The sequence below is a fragment of the Meriones unguiculatus genome, chromosome 7 (assembly GCF_030254825.1).
Source record: "Meriones unguiculatus strain TT.TT164.6M chromosome 7, Bangor_MerUng_6.1, whole genome shotgun sequence".
NCBI classification, from domain to species: Eukaryota; Metazoa; Chordata; class Mammalia; order Rodentia; family Muridae; genus Meriones; species Meriones unguiculatus.
The window spans coordinates 14,246,336-14,261,716 of record NC_083355.1 but is presented as its reverse complement, the minus strand read 5'-3'; the positions used below and the strand labels follow the sequence as shown (position 1 = coordinate 14,261,716).

Sequence of the window (15,381 nt, the reverse complement as noted above, 5' to 3'; positions counted from 1 at the left end):
TAGTTTTAATTCTGTGGCAGGAAGCCTCACTGTGGCTCTCTTGAGTGATCTGGAGTATGCGTTGGTCATTGAAGATGTGCTGCTTGGGTAGATTTAGTGTCGGCGACACTGGGCCCACACTGAGGTGTGTACTTAAATAGCATGTTTGTATTTTCGACAGACAATGGGACGAGCAGTTGGATCCTCGACTAAATGCAAAACAGAAAGAAGCTGTTCTGGCCATCACCACTCCGCTCTCCATCCAGCTGCCACCCGTTCTCATCATCGGCCCCTATGGGACAGGGAAGACCTTCACTCTGGCTCAGGCTGTCAAGCACATACTGCAGCAGCAGGACACGAGGTGAGCGGAGGGAGGCATGCCCTGTCTCTTACCAGGCAGAGCCTCCTCTCCTCAGTTAAAGATAGAATGAGGGCCAGCGAGACAGTCTTTATCCAGCTCTTAAGCACTAAAGAAAAAGTAAAACCTCATGTATTCTCTTAGAATATGCTGTTTTTAAGGTTGGCAGAGTAAGCCAGGCATGGTGGCACACGCCTGTAATTCCAGCACTCTGGGAGGCAGAGGCAGGAGGATCTCTGTGAGTTTGAGGCCACCCTGGTCTACAGAGCGAGTTCCAGGACAGCCAGGACTATACAGAGAAACCTTTTCTCAGGGGGGGAAAAAAGCATTTGCACTGTAGACAATATTTTTTAACATAGCTATCAAAACTTCAGGTCTGCTAAGGAATTATGGGATATGTAAGAACTCTTAAGAGCTGGGTTTAAAAATAGTTATTGTGGGTAGATTTAAAGAATTATTTGGGGGAATTCCTCTTAAGCTTAAGAGTAATATAACTCTCCTGAAGGCTTCTTGGGGCCCCTGTTGATATGAGCAGGGTAAGGGAAATGGACATATAAGATGGCCACTGCTCTTTTGGTATGATACTGCTTGACTAGCTTTGTGTTGTGTCATTCTTTTTATTTGCACCATTTATTTCAGCAGGATTCTCATTTGCACCCATTCTAATAGTGCTGCTGACCTCTACATAAAGGATTATTTACATCCATATGTAGAAGCAGGCAATCCCCAGGCAAGACCTCTCAGGTATTTTTAAGGCTTATTATGTATCTGTATCATAATTTGTTATTCTTAAGAAAAGGTGTCTGTAAAGATTTTAGAGGCTTTGGAAACACCTAAAGCATTAACTTTGCATTGGCATTTGGAGGTGATGTCATTGGAAGAAACCTTTTAAATTAAGGCAAAAAAAAAAAAAAAAGTAAAAATTGTTGACCATTTCTGAATCATTACATATACAGAAAGACATCCTTTTTTAAGTTTCTCATGTGAAATTGTTGTTACGGTCAGATTTTTGGTGTGTACATCTAAAAGATAGTCTAAGAAAAGTGAGTAGCTTAAATCAAATTAAGTTTGATTAAAATTCTAGCATGTTTTCCATAACAGAGTAGTCATGTAAAGACAACTCTTAATGAAGTAAAATTTTAACTGCTCATTTATTGGAAGCTTCTCGTTAGAGAAGCATGAAGCACAGAAATGATTTCTGCCTCACCTGTGATCATGGGTCCAGGGCTTCTTGCTATCATGTAAGAGGCAGTGTCATAGGCAATTTTAGGTTGTTTTAGAAAGGTCCAGTGATTATATGTGGACATAAAATGTACTTACATATAGATTGTGGGAAAATAAAAATCCTTTTCTTCAGAAAACAATAAAGAATCATAAGTGGTTATTTATTATGTCACTTGCTTTTGTTGTTATATGAATTAATATTTAGTTTTGCCATTTTGCAAACTAATATATCATGGCCTATTCAAATGATTATTAATTATTGCTTAAAAGTTAATTTCTAACCACACTTCGATCCATAATATACTAACCTCTTATTTCTAGTTGAGTCTAGGCACAAACATGAAGTTATGCTTTTTAGTTCTTTAATTCCTGCAGCCAACCCCTGTGAAGGTGTTAGGACAGTGGTGTGGCCCCTTAACAACACGTGCCCATGCTGTGTGGTCCTGCCACTCCAGGAGACAGCAGAAATCACAGCGGTAGTAGGACCAGCCACATGCAATAATAATAGAATGCCAAGCACTTACTGCTCCGTAACTGAGGGCGAGAGGTTTACTGAAAGATGCCTCGACAGCCAGAGTGCAGATTTTAACCTCTGACCTCACAGAGGAAGTAGAGGAGCTAGCATTTTACCCTGGGTTGTTTGTTTTATTGACTTGTAGTGTTGGTAGAACATACGTGTGCCTGCTTGTGTGGGGGTATGTGTGTGTGTTGCATAGGAAGTGTGGCAGTCTCTGGCGTCATGGCTTAGAAACAGTTGAGTAAAGGCCCTCTGGACGCAGCGTAGGGAGTTTGACGGCTGAGAAGTATCTTATTTTCAAATGCAAGGATCAGGTTATTTCATGTAGTAAAGAGAGTATTCTGAGAAAACGGCTAGCTTCTCAAGTGTTTCCTTCATGTAACCCTACATATTCTGTAGATTTTCTCTCTAGGAAAAGTGCTAGCCTGCAGCTGTAACCTAGGAGAATTTGTGTCTTGAATTCTTAGGCTTTATTATAATATTAAATTAAGTGATAGTTTTCCTCTTGAGTAGTAACCACAGGAGATTTGGGGGACACAGGATTAGAATGACTTAACTGCTCTGGGGAGAACAGCTTCATCTGAGGGTTTTGGTTTTTCTTTGGGGGTGCTGGGGTGGAACCTCACGGGCGTGGCCATGCTAAACAAGGGCCACCTGTTCCCCACACCCCTAGCCAGGCAAGAAGTCAGCTTTACTGGAATTGTTCTGGAATGCAAGAGATGGAACACAAGAGGGCACCAGATGTCCACAGATGACTGAGCTGTTGCTGGGAAGCCAGGCGGACATCAGGCTGGCTCCTTGTCTGCAATCTAGTGTAGACGTGGGCCTGGGAAAGAGAACAGTCACTGAGTAAATATAGTACTAGATATGGGTACCACACATTCTCGGGTGAGAATTCATGAAATTTCTTCAGCCTGCCAATTGAGCTGGACCCAAAATACTTGAAGTTTTTAGACATTCTAGATTACATTGAGCTTCATTTTTAAAACTTGCTTTAGAACTGGGACATTTGTACACACGTGCATATGCCACACACACATGCAATACACACACTCAAACCAACAAACATGTAAATAGAATTTAGAGATTTTTTAAAAGGAGCAGAAAAGGCTGCACTGGGGCGGCACAAGCTATAATCCTGGTACCTGTGAGGTGGGAGCCAATGGATTATTGCAAATTTGAGGCCAGCCTTGTCTATGTCAGGAGTCAGCCCGAGCCATATAGTGAGACTTTGTCTCGAAGTTACAAAACAGGGCGGTGAAAGGAAAAGCAAGGAAAAGAAGTATGAGGAAAGCAGGTTGTTTTTCTTCTTCTCTTCGTGTGGGTCTGAAGATAAGCTCTGACCCTAGCATGGTCAGTGCCGCAGGGACAGCCATCGAGCAACTGTGCTTTCTGCTGCCGGGCGAGGGGAAGGTAGCTGCCCTTTTGGTAGTCTCGAAGAAACAGATTTTTTTTTTTTAAATTTATTTAAAGGGATCATCACTTTTTGACAACTTCTTTTTGGTGTAGTAACTTTTTTAGTTGCTTTTTGAATATGAATTTATTAACATGTACAAGACCCCAGTGAATTAAAATGATACATACCAGACCATCTGAAGTTTTAAGGATTAATTTTAATCATGGAATATGTCGATTGTTTTATTTGTAGGAAATATATAAAATAATTGCTGTTATATTTATATTTACATGTGTCTCTTTTCCCCGATGGTGCTGGGAACCCAGGGCTTTGAGCTTATTATAGGCTTTACCCCCAAGTTATATTTATATTTTCAGTGGTATATTTTGGATTATCAACTTAAAAGCATCATTTTCCACTGTTAATACTCTGATGTGAAAACTGTTACCTTTGTTTTATTTCTTATTCCACCTTTGTAAACACTACTGCCATTCATCTAGTTTCCAAAGCTAGAGGCAGGTGCCTGTAATCCAGCACTCGGGAGGTAGAGATGGGCAGAGCAGATCACACTCACCACTGTGGGGTGAGTTTGAGGCCAGCCAGGCTCAGACTCTGTCTCAAAAACAAACACAAAACGTAGAATCATCTCTTGCCTTAAATTCTGTTGCTGGCTTGGTAATGAATTCTGTTGGCATTATGTTAAAATACCTAGTGAGTTCAATTTCAATATCTCTGCTGTTCCCTAGGCCACCACCATCCCATGTCTAGACCCTGGTTTCACCTCCTGACTTGCCTCCTTGCTGCTTCTGTACCCTGATTTCACCTCCACCTCACTCAGGATTGTGTTAGAAGCAACTTGTATGAGTTTATGAGGGTCCGGCATGAGCACATCTTCCCACGTTCATATCTGTTGACACCATGAAGAAGCCTTGAAGTTGGCCATAGGAGTAGCCTTTTACAGCACAGAAGCCAACATATGCTGGAACCCCTACCCCATCTGCTTGCTAAATACTGAGCAGTCCGCCGCTCTGAAACTGTCTCCCTAACGAGAGTCTGCCCACAGCTCAGTGTCCTCTTTTGACGATATGAGTCATCATGACTACCCTGGCCAGTTGCTGGCTTTCCATTAAACCCAGAGTAAAGCCTTTGTGGTTGCGCTAAAGCCCTGCGTGCTGTGTGCCGAGTCTGTGTGCTGGAGCAGAGTCAGCAGCCAGGACATCTTGGTTGAGGGGGGTGGGGATGGTGGAGGTGGGCGGACAGCTGGGATCTGTACGTCAGAGCAGTCTAGAGCGGAGGCCTGTTCAGACTTTCTCCTGTGCTTGAAAAGATGAGATGTCTTAAGACTTACACTAAGAGTTTTTGATCATTTCAAAAATTTATCTTCAGATTCCAGAAGCCCAGGCCGAGGTCTTTTTAAAAATAGTTTCAAGAACTTCTCTAAAGTAAAATTATTACAAATTGTTCTAAAGTAAAAATGTTCTAAGCATACAGTTTCATAGTTTGCATTAGCATAAATAAAATGAGTTAAGCACATTTTTGTGAGACTATAGTTGAAATAGGTAGTTTGGGAATGGAAGGTTTCAAGCTTAATTAAAAAAAACTATTGCTTATAAAACATTTGTGTGTTAATTCTGTTGCAAGATTACTCTGAATACTTACAGAAATTTGGTATTTATCTTGAGGTGGCACCTACCCTTTGTGTTTAAATCTTTTAAACTGTTTGGTAGGGAAGGTCATCCTGGCTGTAGCGGCAGTTTTACACTGAAATTCTAAGCTCTAATAGGCTGTGAATGATTATGACATTTATCTGTTCACCTTTTGGCACTGGGCCTTAAGTGACAGTGCAGTGTCCTGACATCCCGCGACGGCGAGCGTTCTAACAGGAAGTGCGGTCTTCTCTTGTAGGGTGTATTTCCGAAACCGCTGGGTGAAGACTGTCCACCCAGTTGTGCACCAGTACTGTCTGATCTCAAGCGCACATTCCACCTTTCAGATGCCCCAGAAGGAGGATGTTCTTAAGCATCGCGTGCTGGTGGTCACACTGAACACTTCCCAGTACCTCTGCCAGCTGGACCTTGAGCCCGGTATGCCCGCCGGCCACGGGTGGCTGTCTCCCGGGGTCGGGGTGTGCGTCCCAGTGGCAAGCGCTATCCTGTGGGCCGCACCTGGCCACGTGCCTCTTTTACTGCACCGAATGCAGCTGCGTGTCCCCGTTTATTAACTGGTTTCTTGTCTGCGGCTGCTTCTGTGATGCAGGCTGAGGCAGGATCTTCTGCAGGGACAGAAGCTCCTTGGCCTTTGACTGAAAAGCATTTGCCAACCCCTCCCCCCCACAGGATAATCAGCTTCATGACTGTCATTCTGTTTGTTCTCTGGTTGGCCAGGTAGTATTTGTTAAGTTAGTGATCATGTGAAGAATTCAAATTTGGACAGTGGTGTGTGTGTGTGTCTAATTTGTTGAGGTTTTTGCTAAGTTGCTTTTGCATCATGTTATGTAGAAATAGCAATCATGGCACATGATTGAGGTTTCTTATTATTAAAGATTTATTTGTGCATGTGTGTATGGCTGTGTCTGTGCATGTGTGTCTGCGTGCACACGTATGTGCCCATGTGCATAAGCACCTGTGGAAGCCAGATCCAGGAAGCCAGGGCAGACTGTCTATTCGTCCACGGATCTGAGGCTCATGTTTTCTTGGCTAGGGTGGCAGGCAGCAAGCCTGAGTGATCCCCCTGTCTGTGTCTTTTTGAAGCTGGGCTCACAGGCATAGGTGAGCTGTCCTGTTTGTGATGTGGTACTAGAACCGAACTCTAGTCTCCATCATTATTCGCAGTAAGCCACCGTCACTTCTCGACCATCTCTCCAGCCCCTAAGGTTCTTAATGTTTATTTGCTAGAACTATGCAAATATCAGTCTGACTTTTATTTACTTCTTATTTTTGTGTTTTTGAGGCCTGGTCTTGCTTTGTAATTCATGCTTGCATTGAACTTGATATGTAGCCCAGGCTGGCCTTAAACTCTCTTCTGCCTTCGCCTTCCAAGTGCTAGGCTTACAGGTGTGTACCACCATGGCCAGCTCAGTCTAATTTATATGAGTCCACAGATCTGAGATGGCGATTGTGGTGAGTGTGGCAGAACTTGGCCATGAGGAGACGGTCGTGTCACTTGAGTAGGTGCTCTCTCTTTGCTTCTGCTCTACTTGTTAACATTGTGCATCGCCGTCCCATCTCCTGCTGCGATTGCCTTTAAGCCAGCGACACATTCTCCTGAGCATCTGAGCCCCTGCGTGGCATAGGCGGTTCCCTCCACCTGCATTCCTCGCACCTGGCCCAGGGTATAGACACCTGGAGCCCTCAAGTTTAGGAACTGTAAGATAAAAAGTTCTGTTTATCTTAATTGAAGGTATGGCAGCCAACTCTTTCCCTTATTGAGGTTGGGCTTAGTTTTAGAAAGGCCTCAGAATCATTAAGCGAGGTGACTAGCCTGGGTACAAAGGAAGGACCCCCTCATGGGATGAGACTTCATCTCCATGCATAGAGCTCTCACCTGGCTGTGAGGACAGTCCCAGGATGTGTTTTACAGTTCACGGTACAGTGGCAGCATCATTGTAAACAAGACTCTTTGAAAGGCCAGTTTGGAGCTAGGCATGGTGGCGCACGCCTGTAATCCCAGTTCTGAGAGCCGCAGAGGCAGGAGGATCGAGGCCAGGCGAGTCTACAAAGTGAGTCCAGGACAGCCAAGGCTACACAGAGAAACCGTGTCTGGCAGGGGGTAGGAGGAAGAAAGGTCAGCTTGGGAATGTTTATTCAGCCAGCCTCCTCCTCTCTTGATGCTGGTCCCTTGCATGCTAGCCGTACAGAAAGAGACTTAGATGCTGCAGCTCTGCTTGGTGAAGGAGGAGGCGTGGCATGGAAGGCCTGGGTCTGGGGTTGTGTTTACTAGGGCTCACGGTCTAGGTGCTGTTGTGTTTATTTCATTTTGTTTATTTCATTTCAGTCTCAAATCAACCCTGTGGTGATTATCTTACAGTTAACAGATCTGAGATTCAAACTTAGTTCAATTAATTCCAGTTGCCTTTTCTTTCCTTCCCTTTTCTTTCTTTACTTTTTTCTTCTTTATTTTTTGAGACAGGTTTCTTTATGTAGCCCTGACTGACCTGGAACTTGCTCTGTAGACCAGGCAGATCTTGAACTCAGATCCCCCTGAGGGCTGGGAGTTTCCTTTAGAAGCTAACTTAAGTATAGACAGCAATTTCATAATTTATGCAGCTCCTGGAAAAAAATGTTTACAGATGGAAACAGATAGTTATTCTTTTTAACCTTTTTTTTTTAAATATTAACATTTATTTTATTTTTCATACTCTGTATACGTGTCTGTAGATGTGTAAGTGAAGTTGCCCAGAGTCCAGAAAGGTGTCAGATCCCTGGAATTAAAAGCAGTTGTGAGCTACACAACATAGGAAGCAAACTCAGGACCTCTACAAGAGCAGAACATTCGCTTTTAACCTCTGAGCCATCTATCTCTCCAGTCCTAAGCTTTTTAAAAAGTCCCATTTCCAGCTGACTGTCTGGAGTGAGGATGACCTCAGAGTCCTCAGGACTTGGATTAACAAATGAAATTCTCCCTAGCAGAGTAGGAGGCAAGGACTGCTGGCTGCTGCCATGACGTGTGCTTATGTTCTGTCTTCTAGGGGTTTTCACGCACATTCTGTTGGACGAAGCTGCCCAGGCCATGGAGTGTGAGACCATAATGCCTCTAGCCTTAGCCACGAAAAACACACGCATTGTTTTGGCTGGGGATCATATGCAGGTAGGTGTCATCTTAGTCACTGTCTTGAGAGTTATATTTTGGCATTTAATATTCTATTTTCTAAAATACCAGCTGTATTAGCCATGAGTACTCTGAGCCTCCGACCCATGGCTCCAGCACCTTTAAAGTTAAATTTCAAGTCTGTCGGGTAGAGTAGTAGAGTTCACTGAGGAAAAAGCCTTCTTTATTAATATTAATACTTGTTCATCGTAGTCAAACATATCTTATGAGTTATTTGTATTTGTTTATTCATTCATGTACTTATTTATTAAGACAAAATTTTATTGTGTAGCTCAGGCTGGCCTCAAAACACAACAGTTCAGTTTCAGTCTCTGCTGTTCTGGGATATCAGGTGTGGGCCACAACATCCAGTCTGAATTTATTATTTGATTTTTGTGAGTAAATCTTTAAAAACTTTTTTAAGTGTGTACCCACACACACATGGTATGCATGTAGAGGCCAGAGGTCAGCTTTCAGCAGTCAGTTCTCTTCTTCCACCATGTGGGAGGGTCAAACTCAGGTCATCAAGTTTGATGGCAGGACCCTTTACCTGTTGAGGCAGCCCCGAGTTCATTATAAAAGCATCTTACAATTTGGTGATCCTGGCTATGCGATGCCTGTGGAACCATTTCTAGACCTGTGGAAGCAGTTGCACAGCTTGTGTTCTGTCACCATCTCACACTGTCGTTTCTCTTTGATGGTTGACGTCCATTTGTAGTCGTGATGAGGTCAGTACTAGTGTTAAGCAGTTGGTTGGTTTTGGTGAAGTAACTGAATTATGCCCTTTAAATCTGTAAGCTGTTGTGTGAGAGGGGCTGTGTTCAACAGTAGGAACTGTAGACTCTTGCTGCACTACACTGAGAAGCAGGGGTTTTAGTCTTCTTTCTTGTGATATAGTAAAATGGTTTGTAGACAGTATGTGTGTTTATTATTAAAATAAAATTTAATATATAAAATTTATTATTTTTATTCTTTTATCTTGCTTCAGCATTCAGCATGTTAAATACAGAAGATGTTTTAGTGTGTAAGTAGGTTCAAAAATACTATCCATACATCTCATTAAATTTTCTTTGTATGTTTGTCTGTTACAGCTCAGTCCTTTTGTTTACAGCGAGTTTGCCAGGGAGAGAAACCTTCATGTTTCGTTACTTGATCGACTCTACGAGCATTACCCTGCCGAGTTCCCGTGCAGGATCCTCCTGTGTGAGAACTACCGCTCCCATGAAGCTATCATCAAGTAGGTGTGAGCTGTCCCCTCTGGCTCACACTTCCTGTGGGCTGTGGGGGTGGGGGGGAACCTGGCAAGCGCATGCGCAGGCTCCGGTGGTTTTAGGTGGATTTTATATGGTCTCTTGAGCGTTACAGACGATGCCTAACCTTGTGTTTATAAAAGAACAGTCAGAATCCAGAGCTGTGCTTCTTGATAAGAAATAAGGCAGTTTGAGAACTAAAACTTGAGGCTTTACTGGTCATGATAATGTTTATCTGTGAATTAATCCATAATCTATCTGAAAAATAACACATATCTATTGTGAAAGAAAGAAAGGAAATGGAGGGGAAAAGCTCTGACACTGAGTTTTAGAAGAGTCCTTTAAATACAGCACACATGTGTAAGATTTGCCTGACAGCTGGGTGACAAGGCCTCTGACCAGCATCCAGCTGAAGGAGCAGAGCGTTGCCAGAAGCAAACTCTGGAAAAGCTTCCTAGTATATAGTGATCCTGGCTATGCGGTGCCCTGGAAACCATTTCTAGAGCTCTGTGGAAGCAGATGCATAGATTACGTTGTCACCATCTCACACTGTCGTTCCTCTTCGATGGCTGACATCCATTTGTAGTTGTGATGAGGTCAGTGCCGGCAGCCTGTTGTCAGCACAGTTGGAGACTGCAGTCAGAACCTTGCCCCAGCCTGTGCAGTTTTGCATTTGCACGTTCAGTCCCACATCACTTATCCATGGATGCAGTCTGAGAGCTGTCACTAGAATGTTGTTGTGTGACTGTCAGAATGCATTTCACAGACCTCATCAGTGCTGTCAGTCCCCTGCCTCGACCTCATGGACACAGGAGACGGGTGTGGCTGCCTGTACAACGGCACTTTACAGGAGTGTTTTTATAGGGGAAGGACACAGTCTGAAATAAGATCCAGGAGTACAGAAAGCAGCAGCAGTCATTTGGATAGGACATACTGTGCATCCCGACCCTTGTGGGCGTGTTTGCACCAGCATCCCCACTGACACAGGGCGCTTGGTGCTGTGTGCTGGCCGTGGAAGAGTCTTTCAGCTCTGGTGTAGGCCATGGGGTCCATGGCTGACCAGAAAGATGTACGGTGACACATGCAGTGTATGAGCCACATGGATGGGATTGTGTGTTAGCTAAGACAATTGAGCTGAGGGCATTTTCTTACAGAGCAGTGCTCAGCTGGTAGTGAATGCTCATCATTTCTTTTGTATTCTGGTTTCATTTCTTACAAAATCGATGCATGTAACAATGGTGTTATAGGGATCTTCTCTGTATCACTGTCATTATTTTTAGGAAATTATTGGCATCACAACTATTCAGTGTTTGGACATTGAGTTGATTAATTGAATAGTTAATTGAGGACATAAATTAGTATAAGAATTGAGTGGGTTTTTGTGTAGGTGAAATTAATTTGCCTGATAGAGGCCTTTGTTTTTCTCTTTCTCTGCAGCTATACCTCTGAGCTTTTCTACGAGGGTAAACTGATGGCCAGTGGAAAGCAGCCAGCACACAAGGACTTCTACCCACTAACATTTTTTACAGCACGAGGGGAAGATGTACAAGAAAAAAATAGCACAGCCTTTTATAACAATGCAGAGGTACCTTAGCTCATACTGATTTTAATATTTTCTTGGTCTGTTGAACATTTCAGATTCAGGGTTGGTGTTTGATAGTGTCCTGGTTTCTCTTAACAAAAAAAAAAAACTGAGTAAACTTTATGTTTATTTATTAAGACGAATCTACAATAAGCAAAATCTTGATTTTCTTTTTGTAGTAATGTTAAAACAGAAAACACAACATTAAGAAAAGCTAACATTTTCTGATGTACAGTCTTTAAGAGACTGATTAAATTTCTAGCTCATACTCAGAGGGGACTTCATTGTTAATGAGGAAGAGCTGAACTGTAGAATCCTGTGCTTCAGAGAGACCACATGGTCGCCAGCATTGACCCCACTGTCTGATCAGATGCTTCGGAGTATTCTCTTCCAGTTTCTGGTTTCCAGAGAGAATGTGGGTGTCCTGAAGGGTCAGACCAGGCAGTAGCCAAACTCACAAGAAAGCCTTGAAGGAGTGGCGGGCTAGGAAGCTGTGGCTAAGGTTCCAGCTGTCCTCGGGCTTAGGAAGATGAAGGAAGTGTGTGGCTGTCTTTAGGGACTGCCGTTTCTAATCTCTGCTCGTTATATTTACACAGAAATGGCTTTTGTTACATAACAGGAACTCATATATCCCTTTAAAAATTGATCAGAAGGTTACAGTTAGAATTCAGTGCAAGAAAGCCATCAGTGTCACTTGCTCAAACCCTATCCCCAAACCATGAAGCCTGACATTTTCATTAGTCTGTGCCATTTCATGTTAGGAACAGGTAAACTTTTCTTTAAATATTGTGAGACTGGTGGTGGCTTTGGGGCCCCCCTTTGTTGCTTTACACTCGGGCTGGAAGCCACTGGCCTGGAAATTGGTCATGATAGGAGGGCTGACAGAGAGAAACAGGCAGGACCTAAAATCCAGAGGGTTCTGTGGTCTTCTTGTGGCACCGGGGATGGTAGCCAAGCCCTGGGCACTGTTTCCCTCATGGTGTGTCTTCAGGTACTCTCCACGCTGCAGGGTGTGTACTGTGCAACTTGCCTGGACTGTCAATTTTACTCCCGAGTATTTTGGAAACAAAATCTTTTTATGGTATGAAAACCCAAAGACAACCTTTTTGTGACTTTTAAATATTAAACATGTAACTTTAGAGAACTTTCAGGTGACTTTAAACTTAACCAGGGCATGGTTGTTCAGTTCTATGAGTTACTGCTGTCACAGATTTTGAGGTCCATTGCCGAGGGACTCTTCCATGGACACAAAACCAGGTTTATTACGGCTAAATTACAAGGAAAAAATTTAGAGCATATGTTAATTAGATAATTAATGGCATTTTAAATATACATATATAATATCTTTTGGTCATATTCACACCCCTGCATTACAGGGTAGACTTTGTTTCAAAATAGGGTCTCACTATGTATCCCTGACTGTCCTGGAATTTCTTTTGTTGACCATGCTGGCCTTAAATTCAGAGATCGGCTTGCCTCCCAAGTGCTGGGATTAAAATCATGCACTGCTTGGCTTTTCCTTAATTATTTTATTTATGTGCACATATATATATATTTGGTTTTTAATGTATTTGTTTATTTTACTATTATTTTTAATTATAAATTATATCTTAGATTATTAATTATATAATTTTCTCTTCTCTTTTCTCCCAGCTCCTCCACATATCCTCTTACTTTTTGAAATCCATGGCCTCTTTATATATATGTGTGTGTGTGTGTGTGTGTGTGTGTGTGTGTGTGTGTGAGTGAGAAACAGTATAACCCTACATATGTAAATACAGCCTGCCCAGTCTGTGTAATGTCACTTACACACCTGTTTTCAGTGCTGACCGTTTGGTGTTGGGTAACCAGTTGACATGTTTTTCCCTGGGGAATTGTTTGTTTCTGTTGCTCTTAGCATTCCTCTGTTGCCTATAGTTCTTTGTCTAGGATTGAGGCCCAGTGAACTTCTCCCTCCATGTTAGCATGTTTGTTGGTATTATCCATGTTCAGGTCATGTTTTGGCAGTCATGTTAGTGAGACTTTGTGGGGTAGCTTCTTGGACGTTTTTAGGAGATAACAATTTCACAGCAAACTTTTTATTCCCCTGGCTCTTGCAGTCTTTCTACCCCTTATGCAATGGTCCTGAGCCTGAGGTGCAGAAGTTGTGTTGTGGAACTGGGCTCCATAACTCTGCGTTTTGATCAGTTGTGGTTTTCTGTGATGGTGAGAGGTTTTCTGGATTGAAGAGTGAGAGTTACATGTGGAAATAAGGGTAAATTTAGAATTTAACTAGGGACAATGCTGGATTAGTGAAGTGTGGACTATAGGTTCTCCTCCGAGATCCATGACTTTATGAGTGCTGGGTAGACGCTAGGTTTCCAGTACCAGAGTGATTTCTCTCTTGTTGAATGGATTGTAAGTCCAATTCTAGAGCTGTTGGTTACTACCAAGGCATGTATGCCAGTATTGTACCTGTGAGGTTATCATGCCATTCTGGTTGTTATGATTCCTAATTGGATGGGACTATTGGTTCCTCTCATTAACTTGCATGGTAACTTGCATGGTGCTTTCTTGTACCTTGAAAGTTAGACCTCAGGGAGGAGGTAACAGGTCTGATCCACCACTGTGTCTGAAGTCCGTGGTGTCTGCAGCAATAGAGGTTTATGTTCCACCTCTGGGAGTAAAAACTGTTGCCTGTATAATGTATTTGGGTCTCTGAGATGACCTTGACCAGTAACTCAAAAGAGGACTTCTCATACTTGGGGCTGGTGTTTTATTAGATGGTCTATGGCTCTTGTGGGGACCTTTATCAGCACAGATGGGAAAAAGTAATTTAAAATACATATGTATATGTGCTTGGTTGTGTTATATATTTAGTTATTTAATGATGTTTCTGGGGCCAATAGTATATATCTAATCAGAATCTGTTTCAGATTTGTCTAACTAAATTTCAGTGACATGGAGAAACTCCTACACAGCTCTGTATCTGCCACCACCTTTCAGCTTTTATTTTTGTCCATATTGTGTCAGTGTTTAATAATTTGAAGGATAACCTTGTTAAAGTGTGTGCGTGTATCCTAACAATTCCGAGTGAAGAAAAGGGACAAACATACAGTTTTTTCATCAACATTCCCCTTTTGTGAGGAGATCCATGGTGCTGAGCCTGCCACCCTCCCCAGAGCTACATGCCTACCTGTCCGAATGTCTCCACTGAGAGTGTGTGATCTCCTCTCCCCTCTGCTTGAGTGAGTGTGGTTAGCTGGCATAACTTCTACCCACCTGCCTCTTCCATGCTTACTGTCACACATAGTGTATTTCTGTATGCTGTAGTGGCTCTTTAAAATCAGTTGAGAGGAGGTAGGAAAAAAATAGCTGTGTTCTGCCCTTTGTAACAATCTCTTAGCCGCACTCTCTGGATTTGCATTACTGTATGTGACATTTGGTTTAGACTGAAGAATGTTCTTTTTACTTCTGGCTAGTTCTTCTGTGAATAGAGAATTTTCTCAGGTATGGTTCATCTGGAAACGTTTGTATTTTGCTTCAGTTTTGAAGATTATGGAATATTATTAGTTAGATCACCGCACACCCTATACTGAAGCCCTCTTCTCTTCGGCTTCCATTTTTTTTCTGATGAGAATTACGTGCTTATCTTATTAGAGTCCCTTTGTAAGAATGGTTGTTTTTCTTTTCTTGTTTTTAAGATTTCATTTCTACCATTGACTTTGAGCATTTTGACTGTGATATGTCTGGACTCACATCTGGATTTATTTATCTTACTTGAAGTACATTGTATGTGTTTTTCATCAGATATTAGACAGGGTTTCTCTGTGTAGCCCTGGCTGTCCTGGAACTCACTCTGTAGACCAGGCATTTTAATACATGTATATCAAGTACTTTGGTTATGTTTTTTCTTCTCTTTTCCTTTATTATTCCTTACGATAATCTTTCTTTTACGTCCACCCCTTTTTTTCCTCTGTGATTTCTCTCTTAGATTTCACATGTGAGAGATCACATTTGCTGTTTGTCTTTGTGAGGTTGGCTTATTTCAAACTTACTATGATGATCTCTAGTTCATCCATTTTCCTGCAAAAGAAAAACAGCATATTTTTCTTTTGGAAGGCTGACTAAACTCCATTTTTTTTTGTGTGTGTGTATTTGTATTTATATCACACTTTATTTATTTATCCATTCGTGGACACCTCGTTGATTCCATGCTAGCTGTGAGTACTGCAGTGATGAAGCAGGTGTGATGGCATCTCCAGCAAGCTGACTTTGATTCTCTTGGCT

At 42.4% G+C, this 15,381-nt stretch overlaps 1 protein-coding gene across 4 annotated transcripts in view; it reads left to right on the top strand.

The window, feature by feature from the left end:
* The window catches only part of Helz (helicase with zinc finger), a 143,399-nt gene that overhangs the window by 73,309 nt on the left and 54,709 nt on the right, over positions 1-15,381 (top strand). For 2 of the 4 annotated variants that reach the window (XM_021640657.2, XM_021640656.2), the window contains 6 exons: positions 161-340; positions 977-1,081; positions 5,380-5,558; positions 8,162-8,280; positions 9,372-9,517; positions 10,968-11,115. In XM_021640657.2, coding sequence (XP_021496332.1) covers positions 161-340; positions 977-1,081; positions 5,380-5,558; positions 8,162-8,280; positions 9,372-9,517; positions 10,968-11,115 — 877 coding nt within the window. The remainder of the gene's footprint in view (positions 1-160; positions 341-976; positions 1,082-5,379; positions 5,559-8,161; positions 8,281-9,371; positions 9,518-10,967; positions 11,116-15,381) is intronic. The other 2 variants (XM_021640658.2, XM_060386514.1) reach the window with 2 other exon arrangements.